Raw genomic sequence first — 19951 nt, forward strand, 5'->3', positions numbered from 1 at the left:
ATCTCCTTTTCTCTCTCCCTCTCTCTAATACTCAAGACTTTCCCAACAAAAGAAAAGAAAGTTTTAATATTCTTTCCAGGACCACTAGATTTATATTTATATCTATATATCTATATGTGTTATTATTATTTATTAGATTTGTATGCCGTCCCTCTCCGAAGGCTTGGGGCGGCTCACAATGGATGATAGAAACATAGAAGTCTGACGGCAGAAAAAGACCTCCTGGTCCATCTAGTCTGCCCTTATACTATTTCCTGTATTTTATCTTAGGATGGATCTATGTTTATCCCAGGCGTGTTTAAATTCAGTGACTGTGGATTGACCAACCACATCTGCTGGAAGTTTGTTCCAAGGATCTACTACTCTTTCCGTCAAATAATATTTTCTCGTGTTGCTTTTGATCTTTCCCCCAACTAACTTCAGATTGTGTCCCCTTGTTCTTGTGTTCACTTTCCTATTAAAAACACTTCCCTCCTGGACCTTATTTAACCCTTTAACACATTTAAATGTTTTGATCATGTCCCCCCTTTTCCTTCTGTCCTCCAGACTCTACAGATTGAAAGTCTTTCCTGATATGTTTTATGCTTAAGACCTTCCATCATTCTTGTAGCCCGTCTTTGGACCCGTTCAATTTTGTCAATATCTTTTTGTAGGTGAGGTCTCCAGAACTGGACACAGTATTATTCCAAATGGGGTCTCACCAGCGCTCTATATAAGGGGATCACAATCTCTCTCTTCCTGCTTTTTTTTTTGGTACCTTGCCTCACCACACATGATGGCACATTTCTTCTCCGTTTAACAAGAAATGTAAATGTTGCAGATAAAAATTAAGTTGACCTCTCCAGATTCCTAAGAGGTCAGTAAGGGGCGAGTACAAGTGCACTAGAGTGCCTTCCATCCCCTGTCCTATTGCTCTCCTATATCTCCTATACCTTCCTTCTATTCCTATATCTCTTCTATTCTTCAATTGATATGTTTGTTTGTTTGTTTGTTTATTTATTTATTTATCTATCTATTTATCTATCAATCAAATTTGTATGCCGCCCCTCTCCGTAGACTCGGGGCGGCTAACTATACCTTCTTTTCTATTCTTTCTTAGATATAGTTTACTATGAGTATCTCCTCTATAACCTTCATCATGTATTTTACTATGTGTATATAGATATATACCCACTAAAACCTCCATTGTGTATTGGACAAAATAAATAAATAAAATAAAATAAATAAACTGTAGCCATTTCCAAATGTTGGGTTACATATTCAAATTTTCTATCCTTTGTATTGTTTTCCACCCCATGTGGACTGACTCCAACCCGCCCGCCTTGAAGTTAAGCTCTAGGCCTCACCTTTCCGGAGTAACTCTTGAAGGCTTTCAGCACTTTGGTTCAGCACGGCCCATATTTCTTCTTCCTGCAGTGGCCCACCCCGAACCTCCAGGGCTTCAGCTAGTGACACATGCATTTTACCTGAGAAAGCAAAACAAGACAGTCCTGGTTCAAGAAGGCTTCAGTAATTGGGATAAAAGATCGGATGCAACTAGCAAATAAAAAAATATTAACATGAGAGGGCCATGACCTGGCAAATAGGGTGGCATGCCCATTTGTGGAAAAACGACAACAAAATATCAAGCATTTTTAATAAACCCCTAATCAGTATTTCTTTTCCATTCAGCATTTGTACTATTTATAGGACAAATTTTATTCTAAGGCAACTGTCATTTTGATGGACACCGCTGTAACTCCAACTTGCCTTGCTTCCACATTATATTTATAACCAATCTTTACCTATATATTTTGGTCCTTCTCCCATCAAAACTCTCACATAAGTTCAGAACCTGTGTGAATAATGTTATGATCACTAATCTGCAACCTAATTTAAGAGGCAGCCCTGATGATGATGATACTACTACTACTACTACTGCTACTGCTACTACTACTACTACTACTAATAATAATTTATTAGATTTGTATGCTGCCTCTCTCTGAGGACTCGGAGCGGCTCACAACAACAATACAACAAGTACAAATCTAATATTAAAAGCAATTTAAAACCCTTATTATAAAAAGAAAAACAATTACATAACCTAACAAACAATACATAAAACATAGTAGCTAGGGGTATATTAATTTCCCCATGCCTGGTGACATAAGTGGGTCTTCAGGAGCTTTCGAAAGGCAAGGAGGGTGGGGGCAGTCCTTATCTCCGGGGGGAGTTGATTCCAGAGGGCCGGGGTCGCCACAGAGAAGGCTCTTTCCCTGGGTCCTGCTAGACGACATTGTTTAGCCGACGGGACCCGGAGAAGGCTGGGTTTCATGTGGCAGAAGGCGGTCCCGAAGATATTCTGGTCCGATGCCATGTAGGGCTTTATAGGTCATAACCAACACTTTGAATTGTGACCGGAAACTAATCGGCAGCCAGTGCAGGCCACGGAGTGTTGATCAGATGTGGGCATATCTGGGGAAGCCCATGATTGCTCTCGCGGCCGCATTCTGCACGATCTGAAGTTTCCGAACACTTTTCAAAGGTAGCTCCATGTAGAGAGCGTTACAGTAGTCGAACCTCGAGGTGATGAGGGCATGAGTGACCGTGAGCAGTGACTCCCTGTCCAAATAGGGCCGCAACTGGTGCACCAGGCAAACCTGGGCAAATGCCCTCCATGATCCACGATTCTTCCTTGGAATCAACCATCTGATCTCTAGGTCTTATCTGACATTTGTGAGGCGGTTGCTTGTGAAATTTCGATCTCCGGACTGGCCAACTACCCTGACATGGATTGTGACTATTCTTCGGCATATTCCAGTTAAAATCAAAGCCATTCAGGAAAGCTTCTTTTTTCAGAGACTCTGTTTTAGTTTACATTCCTTGTCAGCCGTTACCTCCTTGACCTTGAGTAAACTGCTAATTTCCATATTCACCATGTGGGTTATGTATATTTGAAACCAGAAGCAGGATATGGTTTACACTCATGTTACTGTGGGCACATTGCAACAACAACACCGAGGACCAGTTGTAACTCCCATTTTTTCATTACTATCGTAAATTTGAAAAGTCACTGAATGAATGGTCATAACCTGAGGATCACCTGTACGTCATTTTCTATCATCAAGCATTATATATACCCAATCCATATAACTAGAAGGAAAAACTATGTATAAGATAGGATATATCCCATCAAATTTAATACAAATCAAAAGTTGAAAAGGAAAACATATTTTAATGGTCTTCGACTTTATATGCTCACAGTAAAAATAGCTGAGTTTCTTACATAATGACAGGAGTCAGAAGGAAAGAGCAAGAGAGTTAAGAGAAGAATAAGTAAAGCATGAACTGTTTAAAAAATCAAAATATATTGTAAAAGGGAAAGGAAACCAAAACAGTCCAACGAGAATTGTCCTGTAACCATGAAATACTGAAAGGATTCGAATACAGTGTTCCCTCGATTTTCGCAGGTTCGAACTTTGCAAAAACTCTATACCACGGTTTTTCAAAAATATTAATGAAAAAATACTTCGTGGGTTTTTTCACTATACCACGGTTTTTCCCGCCCGATGATGTCATATGTCATTGCCAAACTTTCGTCTGCCTTTAATAAATATTTTTAAAAATAAACTTTAATAAATAATCACAGTTAGTAATAATCTAAATGGTTTCTAAGGGAATGGGAAATTGTAATTTAGGGGTTTAAAGTGTTAAGGGAAGGCTTGGGTTATATTGTTCATAGCCAAAAATAGTGTATTTACTTCCGCATCTCTACTTCGCGGAAATTCGACTTCCGCGGGTGGTCTCGGAACGCATCCCCCGCGAAAATCGAGGGAACACTGTATTCCAAAAAATGGTACACAACTGTGAAAATGTTATTATCGAGGGTTTTTAAAAAAAAAAAACCTGATACAACTGCACTTGAATATACTTTTCTGTTTTTTTTTTCACACAAGTGTGGGAGTGAGAGGTTTCTATCTAATCTGTGTGAATCTGGGGCTGGTCCTGCTATTCTGGTATTTCTCAACATAAAAGGTTCAGCTCATGTAACAAAATACAAGTGAAAGCTTCTGTTTTAAAATCCAATCTCGCTAAAAACGCCTGCAGCACTTTCATACTGGGTTGCCATCCCGTCAATATGAGCTGCCAAGAGTTGTGTGTCACAGACGGAGACCTGCAGAAAGAACCGTGTAGTGGTACAGATTGTCTGGGAGATAAAACATCAGGTTGACAGTGGTTTCTTAAGAACCTTTCATTTTAATCCATACATTTACTTTGACAGTGTTTTATTTGCTCTGATAGAGAATTCAAGAGAAACAACACATACAAGATAATAGAATATAATCTCAGCTATTACGGAAGCTGTTGGAGACAAATCAAGAGAAACACGGGAAAACTGAAGGGCAAAAGTGACTTGAAAAAGGAGGAGGAAGAGGAAGAGGAAGAGACCAATAGTATGATCCCATTCTTACACTTCTAAGTCAATCAGCACATTGAGAAGAGAGTCATATCTTTATAATGTTCCGCAGAATATTGCAGTCATGTTATTTCTGATCTCCAAAGCACAAGTTCATCATTTTTGCTTATTTGTAACCTATGACAATCATTATGTGTTGTACCTCATGTTTCTTGACAAATGTATATTTTATTTTATGTACGCTGAGAGCATCTGCACCAAAGACAAATTCCTTGTGTGTCCAATCACACTTGGCCAATAAAGAATTCTATTCTATTCTATTCTATTCCATCATTGTCAAATCCAGACATATGTCCTGAAATTGTATTCTTTTCCCCACACCCACCCTGCCCCATAGATACATGAATCCCCTGCTCCTTCCAGAATATTTAAACAAAGACAGGTGACGGTGATGCTGTCATTTCATAAACATGGTTTCAGTATTCTCGAAATCAGCTGACATGTATATAGTCCGTGTAACTATAAGGGACATGAAAGGCAAGTGAACCAGGAGAAGTCAAACCAAAAGGGAAAATCTATTGGGGGGGGGGGGGGAGGCTAAATGCCCTGCTAATGTAAGAAAGGTAATGAAAAGATTCATAGAAAAATCTCCAGGTCCAAATGGTACACAGCATTAATGGCACGTGAACTCCCAACACTGGAAATTTTAAAGCAGATGTTGGATAACCATGACGTCATATAGGGTTTCCTGCCTAAGCAGGGGGTTGGACTAGAAGACCTCCAAGGTCCCTTCCAACTCTGTTGTTGTTGTTGTTATTATTGTTGTTGATATTATTATTATTTTTTAAAGGATGTGGTGGAAAGGATATAGTTTATGCCTGGTATGTTTGTGTGTATGTCTTGCTTTTTAAATAAGGGGTTTTTAGATATTTTTAAATATTAGATTTGTTGTACATTGTTTTTTATTATTGCTGTGAGCCGCCCCGAGTCTACGAAGCGGGGCGGCATACAAATCTAATAAATAATAATAATAATAATAAACAAGACTATTAGATTTGTTTTACATTGTTTTTTATTATTGCTGTGAGCCGCCCCGAGTCTACGGAGAGGGGCGGCATACAAATCTAATAAATAATAATAATAATAATAATAATAATAATAATAATAATAATAATAATAAACAAACAAGACTGGACCAAGGCATGTTGGGTTAGTCTACTTCTTTCCCTCTCCACTGTAATCCTTTGAGAAATGTGTATGCGACCCAAACTGTTATTAGCCAGAGGAAGAAAGATTTTGCTGGTGTCAGCAGGAATTCCTTCCCAAAGCTAATTATTGCTGGATAAGTAGTTTACAGTAGGACTGTGGCACATGGGGAAATGATTAAAGCAGAATTGATGATTGTGTGGACCTCCAAATCTTGTGCAATGCCAGAAGAACCAATGATGCCAATAACAGGATTTATGGCTCAAAAAATACGTTATGATCTCGCGGGTTTTGCCCTGGGTAGAAAGCATCCACGATTACTTATTTCAAAACAGAACGTTTGTTGTTTTTACACATTTCGTAGCAAATGTAGTTCAGTTCCGTTCCCAAACAATACAAAATACAGTGATACCTCGTCATACAAACTTTTCGAGATACAAACCTGGGGTTTAAGATTTTTTTGCCTCTTCTTACAAACTATTTTCACCTTACAAACCCACCGCCACCGCTGGGATGCCCCGCCTATGGACTTCCGTTGCCAGCGAAACACCCGTTTTTGCGCTGCTGGGATTCCTCTGAGGCTCCCCTCCATGGGAATCCCCACCTCCGGACTTCCGTGTTTTTGTGATGCTGCAGGGAAATACCAGCAGGGGAATCCCAGCAGCGCAAAAATGGGCACTTCACTGGCAACGGAAGTCCGGAGGTGGGGTGTCCCAGCGAGGGGAGCCTCAGTGAAATCGCAGCATCGCAAAAACCCAGAAGTCCGGATGTGGGGTTTCCCATGGAGGGGAGCCTCAGGGAAATCCCAGCAGTGCAAAAACAGGCGCTTCGGCTGGCAAAAGGGGTGAATTTTGGGCTTGCACGCATTAATCACTTTTCCATTGATTCCTATGGGAAACATTGTTTCGTCTTACAAACTTTTCACCTTAAGAACCTCGTCCTGGAACCAATTAAGTTTGTAAGACAAGGTATCACTGTATACAGCTTTAGAAAGAAGTATGAAGACCGTAAGGATAAAGTGATGGGCTGCTGCTTACACAGTCTGCTGCTCCGTCCCACTAGGAAATTCAGGTATGCGCGTGCAGCTGTGTATCCCCAATGCACGCACGTGCGCCCTTGCGCAGGATTTGGCTTCTGCGCATGCGCATCAAGCAAAAACAAGATTTCGGCGGTTTTCGCAGATTTTTTTGCTTCTGCGCATGGGCGGAAGCTAAAATGTCGGCGGAAATTGCCGAAATCTCACCCACTTGCACGTCCTCATGAGATTTTGCTTGCCGCGCATGCGCAAAAGCCAAATCTTGTGCCGACGGGCACACGTGCACCCGCCCTATGCGCCCGCACCTCCGATATCCTCGGAAAGCGCACTGGTAACGCCGAAGATGAGCATCTCTTCACTGATAAGGAAGACAAAGCAGGCAGACCGTCACCCATATTTACGCTGCCAACTGAGGTCTACTCTTGAAAGCAGCCCAAAGAGAAAGAAAAATCTCATTATGCAATTATTCTTTGAACTTTGAAAGATGTTCTTCAATCTAAAACTGGCTATTACCATCTTGTTAAGTTTTCCCTAGTTATACCAAGAACCACTGGATCGCCGGTCCCTAATTTAGACATGAATTGACATGATGGTAACAAAAAAAATCCCTTCATCATTTGTCAAACATCAGGCTTAGTCGATGGGACCCGGAGAAGGCCAACTCTGTGGGACCTAACTGGTCATTGGGATTCATGCGGCAGAAGGCGGTCCTGGAGATATTCTGCTCCGATGTCATGAAGGGCTTTATAGGTCATAACCAACACTTTGAATTGTGACCGGAAACCGATCGGCAACCAATGCAGACTGCGGAGTGTTGGTGTAACATGGGCATATTTAGGGAAGCCCATGACTGCTCTCACAGCTGCATTCTGCACGATCTGAAGTTTCTGAACACTCTTCAAAGGTAGCCCCATGTAGAGAGCATTGCAGTAGTCGAACCTCGAGGTGATATAGTAAATTAGCTAGCTTCCTTAATATTAAACTGAGTATTATGTAAACAGATTAAACAGATTTTGAATGCCCTATTCTCTCTCTGAAAGCCTTAAATGTTACAGTGAGTCCACACCAATTGATAGCTCAACTTTTGCCTGTCAAAATTCATCAGGTTTTCTGCTTTCACACCAAACGTATTCACACCATTCAATCTTTCACACCAAACTCATTTCACAATGGATATTTTTTTTCTCCTCCACAAAACACACCTCTTTTTCTTCCCTTCCCAAGATTCAACCAGCTGAACTTGTTTCTCTGATGTATGGTGTGAAACCAAACCAATTTCCCATTGCACAAATGGCAATCAAACTTTTTTAAGAGGATAAAATAAAAGAAGACGAGAGAATTTGGAACACACCCTTCTTTAGAGGTTGAATTCAGCAATTTTCTTTGCAAAGGCCTGGTAGATAAAGATGAGAAGGAAGCTTAATCCCTATAATACAAATCTTTATTACTATCATAAACCAACATAAGAGATCGATTAAGACAATTACCGTAATAATTTTAAAACCTAGTACACAAAGTTCAAAAACATGTTAAAAAACCATAAAAGTTCTTAAGTAGAGGCGTTCTTAGGTAGAGGTACCACTGTACTCTCCAATAGGTCTGCTGGAGTTTCAAATGGTTGCTAAGCCTAGAATAACTTACTTACTTACGTACGTACTTACTTAAATAATAAATTTAAACCCCCGAGTCTTCGGAGAGGAGCGGCATACAAATCTAATAAATGTAAACAAATCTAATAAATTATTATTATTACTATTGGATTTATATGGCGCCCCTCTCCGAGGACTCGAGCGGCTTGTAATATATTTCTAAGCATCCCAAACACAATATTTTTTAAAAGATAGCTAGCTGTAAAACCATACGTTGTTTTTTTTTTAAACCTACTTGTTGGGGGGGGGGAGGATGTTAGATAGCATTTGGATAAGTAATAGAGGATGCTGGCAAATTGGTCCATCCGTTCCCCTTCTAGTAAACAGTTGCTTGGTGGATAACTATTTTGTAACGTCCCAACTTCCCCACGGCTGCCATTTTTGGAGATTTGGCCTGATCTCAGGATTTGGAATGTGCCTCCCAGTCAAAAACCGATGGCCATCCCTGATAAAGGTATTTCCCTGAATGGTCTCTGTGTGTCCCACAGGTGACCTATGATGAATCAGCTTCCTAGAAAAAAAAAAGCTCCTCCAACGAAGATTAAGGGCCTGGCCTTGACTCACTTCTACCTGGCAAGAGAAAATGACGGATTCTTACAAATGGTTCTTAACAGAACAATTAAGAATGGACTTTCTTACCCATTTAACCGGTCGAAACACTTACAATGACCACAGACTTAAGATCACCCACACTACCTATTCAAAAGCTTTTTTTCTCTTTTTTTTCTGGTTAAATTAATTAATTTAATTAATTTAATTTATTTATTTATTTTGTCAAGTATGTATCAATAGTATACAAAAAAATAACACTGCTTAGATATATGATATTTATTTATTTATTTATTGGATTTATATGCCCCCCCCTTCTCTGAGGATTCGGGGTACAACATATAAAAGGAAACAATGAAATATAATGGCTAAATCCAATTAATTAAAACTAAATAAATTAATCTAAAATCCCCAATTATGTTAAAAAATCAATTGTACCCATTCAGACATCGACCATACATAACATTCCTCGCCCAGGTGGTCACGATCTAATCACCCCAAGCCTGGTGACATAAATGAGTGTTAAGACTCTTGCGGAAGGTGGGGAGGGTGGGGGCAGTGTGAATCTCTGGGGGGAGTTGATTTCAGAAGGCTGGGGCCCCCACAGAGAAGGCTCTTCCCCTAGCCTGGCCAAGAGACATTGTCTAGTTGACGGGACCTGGAGAAGGCCGACTCGGTGGGACCTAACCGGTCGCTGGGACTCATACGGCAGAAGGCGGTCCCGCAAGTAATCTCGGTAGTAATAAGAGAGAAACATTACACAGGGGCGGTAGGCACACTGGTGCGCTTATGCAAACCCCCTACTGACTGAGATTTTTCTGAAGGACCTATAGAATTGTTTCAAGGTCCTGGAAAATTTTGCCGTTATCAATACCAGGCATCCCTAGAAATCTGATTGAGGTTTTGAGGGAGAGAAAGCTTTGCGTCAAGAATCCACATGTCTTTTAAAACAACTCGGGTTATAATGTTGCCAGACGGAATGAGCTTGTGGAATCAGTGCTCCCTTTACGCAAGGGAACAACCGACCCGTCCTTTCAACACGGCACGTATGAAATTATCTTAAGACCGAACAGCTCATGTTTGCAAGTCGCAACTAGCTCGAGAGAGAGAACAATCCTGCAGACATATCTGAAATTTTCATCCTCATTAGTGACAATTTCGTAAGAAGAATTTAAAGGCACCGTGGTATCTGCAAATAGCCCAAGGGTCCACCAAAGAAATGTCTCACGAAGAACTCTTAATCACCCTTCTCTCTGATGCCTATCTATCATCCTGGCACCAAGAGAAAAACATTCCAGAGTTGTGATACTACTAGTGTTCTATAGTTAGCGTAGAGACACGGAAGGCCTGTAGTAGCTGTTTGCTGACTTGGGAAGGAGGAAGGAAATAGTATTTTCACCCATAATATAAATTATGAGATGTGAGATGTATCAGATGATGATCATGATGATGATGATGATGATAATGATGATGATGATTATTATTATTATTTATTGGATTTGTATGCTGCCCCTCTCTGTAGACTCGGGGCAGCTGGTGGTGGTTGAGAAAACTGTTTTTAAGTTTTTTATTAGATTGGATTTTTTTAGATCAATTATGATTTCTGTGTTAAATATGTAACTGATGCACCAGTTGCGGCCCTATTTGGACAGGGGGTCATTGCTCACAGTCGTTCATGCCCTTATCACCTCGAGGTTCGATTACTGTAACGCTCTCTACATGGGGCTACCTTTGAAAACTGTTCGGAAACTTCAGATCGTGCAGAATGCGGCCGCGAGAGCTTTCATGGGGCTTCCTAGATTCACCCTCGTTTCTACAACATTCTGTGGCCTGCACTGGCTGCCGATCAGTTTCCGGTAACAATTCAAAGTGTTGGTAATGACCTTTAAAGCCCTACATGGCATTGGACCAGAATACCTCCGGAACCGCCTTCTACTGCACGAATCCCAGCGGCCGATAAGGTCCCACAGAGTTGGCCTTCTCCGGGTCCCGTCGACCAAACAATGTCGTTCGGCGGGCCCCAGGGGAAGAGCCTTCTCTGTGGCGGCCCCGGCCCTCTGGAATCAACTTCCCCCAGAGATCAGAACTTAAGACCCACCTATATCGCCAGGCATGGGGGAACTGAGACATCCTCCCCCAGGCTTTTATATTTTATGTTTGGTATGTATGTGTTGCATGGTTTTAATTGCTGGGGTTTTATATATGTTTTATTTTTAATATTAGATTTATTTCACTGTTATATTGTTTCTATTGTTGTTGTGAGCCGCCCTGAGTCTTCGGAGAGGGGCAGAAAATAATAATAATAATATTAATAATAATAATAATAATAATAATAATAATAATAATAATAATAATCTTTGATAAGCATTTAGCCTTATACACCGCTTCACAATGATTTTTCAGCCGTCTCTAAGCGGTTTACAGAATCAGCATATTGCTCCCCAACAATCTGGGTCCTCATTTGACCCACCTGGGAAGGATGGAAGGCTGAGTCAACCTTGAGCCAGTGGTGAGATTTGAACTGCTGAACTTACAGCTAGCAATTAGCTGAAGTAGTCTACAGTGCTGCACACTAATCACTGTGCCACCCCAGCTCAAGGTAATAGATTAACCTATCATTTTATGCAGGTTTCTCATTTGTCACCAAAGCAATAAGAATCTTATGTCAAGTCTTATCACCCTCCAGCCCATCATTAATGGCTATCATAAAGTAGGAGTGGGCAAAAATTATAGTGAACCAGCGTAGATGATTTTCTGTAGTGTGGCAAGGGTCCCAGCAAGGCTACTAATAAATGTAACTTAGTTGGGGGAATAAATGAAGTTAGTTGGAGGAAAGATCAGAAGCAACGTGAGGAAATATTATTTGACTGAAAGAGTAGTAGATCTTTGGAACAAACTTCCAGCAGATGTGGTGGGTCAATCCACAGTAACTGAATGTAAACATGCCTGGGATAAACACAGATCCATCCTAAGATAAAACACAGGAAATAGTATAAGGGCAGACGAGATGGACCTTGAGGTCTTTTTCTGCTATCAATCTTCTATGTTTCTAACACGAAAACATTCAAATCCCACATCAATCTACTGAAGTTTAGAAAGCAGCGAGTAACCAAAAAGAGATTTTTGTGTGAAAAAACTACTCAACTCCATTCAAGTCTAGTTTTAAAGAATTAGCTTTATAATTATAGGCTCTAGTTGCTTAATCTCAATGATAAAGAAAAAGGAAGCGGATGCTGAAAGCCTCACATTTGGTTCACTCCTCTTATAAGGATTGGAACTAACTCGTGATTTGATTAAAATGTTTCTTTAAATTTTCTAGTGAGGATTCATGGGGAACCAACTCCCCCCAGAGATTAGAATTGCCCCCACCCTCCTTGCCTTTCGTAAGCTCCTTAAAACCCACCTCTGCCGCCAGGCATGGGGGAACTGAGATGCTCTTTCCCCCTAGGCCCTTACAATTTTATGCATGGTATGTCTGTATGTATGATTGGTTTTTATAATAATGGGTTTTTAACTGTTTTTAGTATTGGGTTATTATTATATGCTGTTTTATTATTGCTGTTAGCCGCCCCGAGTCTGCGGAGAGGGGCGGCATATAAATCCAATAGATAGATAGATAGATAGATAGATAGATAGATAGATAGATAGATAGATAGATAGATAGATAGATAGATAGTGTAGATAGATAGATAGTGTAGATAGATAGATAGATAGATAGTATAGATAGATAGATAGATAGATAGATAGATAGTGTAGATAGATAGATAGATAGATAGATAGATAGATAGTGTAGATAGATAGATAGATAGATAGATAGATAGTATAGATAGATAGATAGATAGATAGATAGATAGTGTAGATAGATAGATAGATAGATAGATAGATAGATAGATAGATAAACTAATAATAGAGCCTATATGAATGTATGCTTTCCTAGAGTCTCATTTTTAAATCACTTTTGGAAATTGCTTAATTGCTTTTTGATTATTAAGAACCTTTGGATCAACAAGTTTTATAACATTTAGTGGGTGATTTATTCTTTAGATTTTTATTTTATCCTGCTTTTATTAACTTTATACATATCTGAAGGAAGTGAACATGAGTAATACTCCCTCCTATTTTCCCCACAATAAGGTGGGTTTAGCTAAGAGTGAGTGAATGACTGATCCAAAGTCATCCAGTCAGTTTTCATGTGGGACGAGAACTTATAGTTCCCTGGTTTCTAAGACAGTACCTTAACTAGTGCATGAAAGTTCAATTCTTAGTGAAATAAGTTTTAAATACAAGTTTAAGGACTTACAAATTCTTTTTTTTTTTTAAAAATAAACAGCAAAAGGGTGATTAGAATGTTGATTTTTGAAACATACAAATGGACTAAGGGTCCAGATAGATTTGACTTAAGATTTTGAAATTAATTCTTCAGGGGAATTAATTAATTTATTTATTGGATTTGTATGCCGCCCCTCTACGTAGACTCGGGGCGGCTAACAACAGTAAAAAACAGCATGTAAATCCAATGCTAAAACAGTAATAAAAAACAGCATGTAAATCCAATAGTAAAACAACTAAAAAACCCTTATTGTAAAACCAAACATACATACAAACAAACATACCATGCATAATTGTAAAGGCCTAGGGTGAAAGAATATCTCAGTTCCCCCATGTCTGACGGCAGAGGTGGGCTTTAAGGAGCTTATGAAAGGCAAGGAGGGTGGGGGCAATTCTAATCTCTGGGGGGAGTTGGTTCCAGAGGGCCGGGGCCGCCACAGAGAAGGCTCTTCCCCTGGGCCCCGCCAAACGACATTGTTTAGTTAATGCTGGTGTTCTGAATTCTTTAAAAAATTATACAATGGGACTTTGAAGGTTGGACACTAGAGGCAATTAAAGATTACAATTAAAGAAGAAGAGCAACACTTAAATTTTATTTATTAATACAGAATGGCATTTAATATTGCTTGTAATGAAGGATATTTGTGGACAATGGACTTATAAATTAATTTTAAGGATGTCTGTCATTAGAAACAGACTATGTTTAAAATATGTTAAGAAAGAAGAACAAGATTGAGACTGGTTTCAACGTGGAATTAAAAATGACAGGCTACGAGAGTGAAGAAGATGCTATACCAGACATACAAATGAAAGCGGCTGATCTCTTAATAATTAAAATGGAAATAACAAACAAAACAATAGCCTGGATAACTTTCCTATATTGACTATACAAAAGATACTTATTACAGGTTCAAAGAATTTTGTGAGAAGGGACAAAGAGAAATGAAAACGAGAACATTATTTGAAGGGATTAACGAGAAAGTAAAGGGAAGGAATATACAATCAGTTTATTTAATCCAGCTTGAAATAGATATGTGGTTATCCTGGCAGCCTTTAACAGACTTGCTGACCAGGACTGAATGCTCAGGCTTTAAGCATTTCTCTATACAAGGATGAGTTTGTAAGTAGAGGGACCACTGTAATTGGAACAGTTCTGGGTTTTTGGTGAAGGGAATTACCAGGGAATATTGATAAACCCACAGAACAACCACCATGACCTGAATGATTGAGAATCTGCATAGACATCTAATCATCTAATATTTTTAATTTATTAAGAAAGAAGTATGGGCAGTATAGTTCATAAAGAATATGCAAGAGGCTGGTATGTGAATTTCCCATTATTTTAATTTAAAAAATTATAGTCATGAAGATAGAAATCCTCATGGGCATAATAAAAAAACAAGTTTGTAGGACCATCCTAGTGCCCATGGCTGGTGTCTAGATTATATATTACTGAGAAAGAATATTTTAAAAAATCTGGTATTTATAATATAGATGGTTGTGTAGTGTATATAGCAATGTAAATCATATCCCTGAATGCAAGTGAGTCACTCACTGCAAGAAGGAAGAGTAGTAACACACTATATGTAAAATAAATAGGTTTTCTCAAAGGAAAGAGGACATCAGGAAGAGAAGTTAGAAACATAGAAGACTGATGGCAGAAAAAGACTTCTTTAATATCTAGAAATATTGAATTTCTCAGAAAAGAGCATCCTAATTTTACAAATAAGTAAATAAATCAATCTCCATCCTGCTTGGAAATGCCTATATAGCCTTAGACACTACCTTAATAATTCTTTGGTCTTTGGTTAGGAGTTGAATTATTAAGTTTCCACAGATCCTAGACTGTGAATCTAAAAATAGATTGCTTGCGCATAATAACAATAATCTTTTGCAAATGAAGCTTTGTGATGATGCTATTTATTCTATGGTCTATGGCTTTGTTTCTGGATCATTATTATATATAATTATATAGCTATGTTTCCCCAGCTGTTCTGATGCTGTCAAAAAATTCCTTAGCTTCATTTTCGAGATGTGGCGCAGCAGGTGGAGTGCGGTACTGCAGGCCACTAAAGATGATTGTAGATCTGCAGGTCAGCGGTTCAAATCTCATCACTGGCTCAAGGTTGACTCAGCCTTCCATCCTTCCGAGGTGGGTCAAATAAGGATTGTGGGTGCAATAGGCTGGCTCTGTTAAAAAGCGCTATTGCTAACAGGTTGCAAGCCGCCTTGAGTCTAAGGAGAAGGGCGGCATAAAAAAATTGAATAAATAAATAAATAAAATAAATGGGACAACAATTGTTAGCCAAGTCCAATTTTTGAAGCATTCATTTCTGCAAGCAGCATTTGAAAGACCAACACTGCACAAATTGTCCAATACTGAAGGAAATCAATAATGGGACCCTATCGTTCCTCCGAAATGCCAAACGGGTGGGTAGTTTCTCTCTCTGAGGAATCCTCGGTTCAGCAACCTTTCTCCTGTGGAATTAGTTGGGTGCCGTCACTTTGTTCCTGGCTCTTCCCAGTCCATCATCTTCACATTTTTCAGCCCTGGAATCCACAGCATTCACGTCAACATAGTCATTACGATAAGCAGCCTGCCTTTTTTCTGGGGAAGTTCAATTCAGGGGACCCAGAGGCGATCAAAAATTCAATTACGGCGCATAGCTTAAAGCACACTGCTGAGCACTCACGGAAGGTTTCCATTCCATGAACATGAACAGTGGCACCTGTTCTGACAGCAATTTCCCACCAACTGAAATGATAGAACAGATGCTAGAGAACTTCCCACAGCTTCCACAGCGGGATTGTGATCCCGCTATATAGAGCGCTGGTGAGACCCCGTTTGGAATAATACCATGTCCAGTTCTGGAGACCTCACCTACAGAAAGAGATGGATAAAACTGAACGGGTCCAAAGACGGGCTACAAGAATGGTGGAAGGTCTTAAGCATAAAACGTATCAGGAAAGTCTACGGAGAGGGGTGGCATACAAATTTAATAAATAAACAAACAAACAAACAAACAAAGACTTCGTGAACTCCATCTGTCTAGTCTGGAGGAGAGAAGGAAAAGGGGGGACATGATCGAAACATTTAAATAGGTTCAAGGGTTAAATAAGGTCCAGGAGGGAAATGTTTGTAATAGGAAAATGAACGCAAGAACAAGGGGACACAATCTGAGGTTAGTTGGGGGAAAGATTAGAAGCAACATGAGAAAATATTATTTGACTGAAAGAGTAGTAGATGCTTGGAACAAACTTCCAGCAGACGTGGTAGGTAAATCCACAGTAACTGAATTTAAACCTGCCTGGGATAAACATATACCCATCCTAAGATAAAATACAGGAAATAGTATAAGGGCAGACTAGATGGACCCTGAGGTCTTTTTCTGCTGTCAGTCTTCTATGTTTCTATGTTTCCAGCACATCAATATAGCCATCTTGGTGATTTGTAGCACTATATATATATGTATATATATGTATGACGGTCTTGGAATATACTGTATATCATTCAACTTGCAAGCATTGTTTATAGATGCCCAGCAAGCCAGAGGGCATAAAAATAATTAAAATAAATAGACATTTATTTTCTTATCCCTCTGGGTCTAACACTAGCAATTATGAGTCCTTCGGGATTGGGCGGCATAGAAGTCGAATAAAATAAATAAATAAAATAAATAAATTATACCCAAGGGGAAGAAACAAGGCAGGCGGAGGTTGATTCTCCTTCTTGCTCCTTCCTGGTTTTAATCATTAAATAAATGGGTGTGGGCACTCACGCATGCGCGATAAGGTGCAAAAGGTGCAAAAAAGAGCAACAAGAAGGATCAAGGGAATGGAGCCCCTCCCTTATGAAACCAGGTTCCACCGCCTCGGTCTCTTCAGCCTTGAAAGACGGCGTTTAAGGGGGAACTTGATCGAAGTGTATAAAATCCTGCATGGGATAGAAAAGGTGGATAGAGAAACATTCTTTTCTCTATCCCACAATACTAGGATGAGGGGACCCTCCCTAAAGCTCACAGGTAAGAAAGTGAGGACAAATAAAGGGAAATATTTCTTCCCCCAGAGGGTCCTTGGTCCTTCCAGAAGAGGTCGTGACAGCTGTCAGCCTGCATAGCTTCAAGGCAGGATGAGACAGATTCATGGACGCCAAGTGTATCATAGGTGGTTATTGAAACGGATGTCCATGTGCCGCCTCTATGTTGGTTGAAGCAGGCAGGATTCCCTTGGGTACCATTTGTTGGGAGTCAAGGGAAAGGGAGGGTCTTGCCTTCTCTTTCTGCTCAAGATCCCCCTGGACAATTGGGGGCCACTGTGGGACACAGAATGCTGGACTCAGGGGGCTTTGTCCCGACTCAGCATGGCTCTTCTTATGTTCTTATGTTCTTATGATAGCACGCCCACATGCTCTTTCGGCACTCAAGGAAAAACAGGTTCTCCATCACTGGTATAGGTAGTCCTCGACTTATGATTACAATTGAGCCCAAAATTTCTGTTGTTTCTTAAGTGAGTTTTGCCCAATTTTATGACTTTCTTTGCCACATTAAGTGGCGAGTTAAGTGATTCACTGTAGTTGATAAGTTAGTAACCTGTTTGCTAAGTGAATCTTGCTTTCCCCACTGAATCACATGACCCTGGGACACAGCAACGGCCATAAGTATGAACCAATCACCAAGTACCTGAATTTTGATCACATGATCATGGGGATGCTGCAAAGGTTGTAACTATGAAAAACGACAGCAAGTCCCTTTAGTCATTGCCGTTGTAACTTTGAACAGTCACTAAATGAACTGTTGTAAGTCAAGGACTACCCTGCATTTCCTGAAATATTTATAACTTTTCAAAGCTATGATGTTTATTCTCAGAAACCAATGATTATTTGTGGCTTTTGTTTATTAATTTTACAGTTTGACAACCTGCAGAGTAGAAGACTCTGGGCAGGTAAGAACACATTAAAAATCTTAATAATATATTATTATAATAGATACATCTTCCCCTCTTGCCAGATAGATGCCAATGACCCTTAATTAGACCTGGAGTCTTGATGGAATAAAAGCGTTTTCAATTATCTTTGTGGGAAGGAGATCCAGAGACTTTATAAAAAGCTATTCTGCTTCCTTTCTGATGTTATTTGCCAGCAATCTGGTTGGGTTTCAGTACAAGAGAAACCCATCTTGTACTGGTTCAGCTTGTTCCCCAAAATGTTCAACGGTGCCTATCAAATCTAGATTCTTCTACCTGGCACCCTCATATCCTCCACGCTTGCCAGCATAGATAGACCTGAACATGGAACAGATAGTGTTTCTGGGAATTCTTGCCAATCCTTCACACACTGAGGACTGGAACTGGATTTAAGGTTTACACAAAGAATCACACCTACCATAATGAGCCATCAGCCAATTTGTTTAAGGGTATAATGGAATCAGATAATATTTGACAGCTACAAAGTTGGATGAACCAAGGAGAGAAAATATGAAACTGATAACCTTGGCAGGAGAAATCAATCAGTATTATAATTTATATAACCTGGATTGTCTCTATGACACTGCTCCCAGAGGTAAACCTTAGGTAGATATAGATGCATACCCTGTTTCCCTGAAAATAAGACCTACCCCGAAAGTAAAGCATGTCAGAGGTTTTGCAGAATTTGCTAATATAAGGCACCCCCCGAAAATAAGGCGTAGTCACGTTTACATACGGTACGGTGGAAAAACATACGGTACCATTCAAAGCTGTTCAGAGCGGTACCGTAATAATGTGGCGTCCCCTGCTGGCCCCTTCCATCACTTTGTACCGTCCAGTAGAGCAGACACAGTCTGCTGCTGTCTCACCGCCATTACAGTCTCCACTACAATGCGTAGACTGTAGCTCCTCTGGTGGCCGGAAGCTGCAATAGCGGGAGTATACTGTTGTACCATATAAGTGCCGTCATTTGTGTGTGTGGGTGCCATACTGACAGGTACCGTACCGTAATCAGTGTACCGTACGGTACACTTTCTTTGGGGGTGTCAGCTTTTCTGCCTGTGAATTTGTCTAATTTGAAAAATATAAGGCACTCCCCGAAAATAAGACGTAGCACAACTTTTGGAGCAAAAATTAATATAAGACAGTATCTTATTTTCAGGGAAACACGGTAGAGCAGTGTTTCCCAACCTTGGCAACTTGAAGATACTGTACTGTATTTGGACTTCAACTCCCAGAATTCCCCAGCCAGCGAATTCTGGGAGTTGAAGTCCAAATATCTTCAAGTTGCCAAGGTTGGGAAACACTGGCATAGCGGACATAATTAACTAGGGCCAAAGATACAGAGTAAGAGGTGATTCTTCGTAGTTGATGAATTTAACATTCAACATTGCCCATCGATCACTCTTTTATAAACAAAATACCTTCACATTCATTATTAAGGACAAAAATGGTAAAGGTCAGGTACATCAATAGAGCTACATGGCATTCAATGATTTAGATTAGAACATTAATTTTGGACAAATGTGTTCCTTCATATCCTTAAATACAGAAAATATTGGGTTGCTTGGGTCATAAAGAAATTTATCAGTTTCCCCAGGCTGCCTTTGAAAGACAATTTGGGAAGCTGAGTTTGGCTCTGCTATCTTTTTCATGCACATTCTTAAGTGGATTATCCCAAGAGGCTTTCTAATTAAAATAGCCGCATTTTACATTTTTTTAAAGGTCTGGGCCTCAAATTGATTGCTGAGGAAACATCCAACAATGCCAAATGAAGGGTGAACTTTCTTTCAATTTTTTAAAATTCTCCAATGCTATTTGTAG

At 39.8% G+C, this 19951-nt stretch overlaps 1 protein-coding gene across 4 annotated transcripts in view; it reads right to left on the minus strand.

Annotated features, from left to right (window-relative positions):
* The window catches only part of PTPN13 (protein tyrosine phosphatase non-receptor type 13), a 138608-nt gene that overhangs the window by 96200 nt on the left and 22457 nt on the right, over positions 1–19951 (minus strand). For all 4 annotated transcript variants that reach the window (XM_070758054.1, XM_070758055.1, XM_070758053.1 and 1 more), the window contains exon 2: positions 1347–1466. In XM_070758054.1, the coding sequence (XP_070614155.1) occupies positions 1347–1461 (115 nt within the window). In that variant the 5' untranslated portion in view covers positions 1462–1466. The remainder of the gene's footprint in view (positions 1–1346; positions 1467–19951) is intronic.

Source organism: Erythrolamprus reginae, chromosome 7 (genome assembly GCF_031021105.1).
Source record: "Erythrolamprus reginae isolate rEryReg1 chromosome 7, rEryReg1.hap1, whole genome shotgun sequence".
NCBI lineage: Eukaryota > Metazoa > Chordata > Lepidosauria > Squamata > Dipsadidae > Erythrolamprus > Erythrolamprus reginae.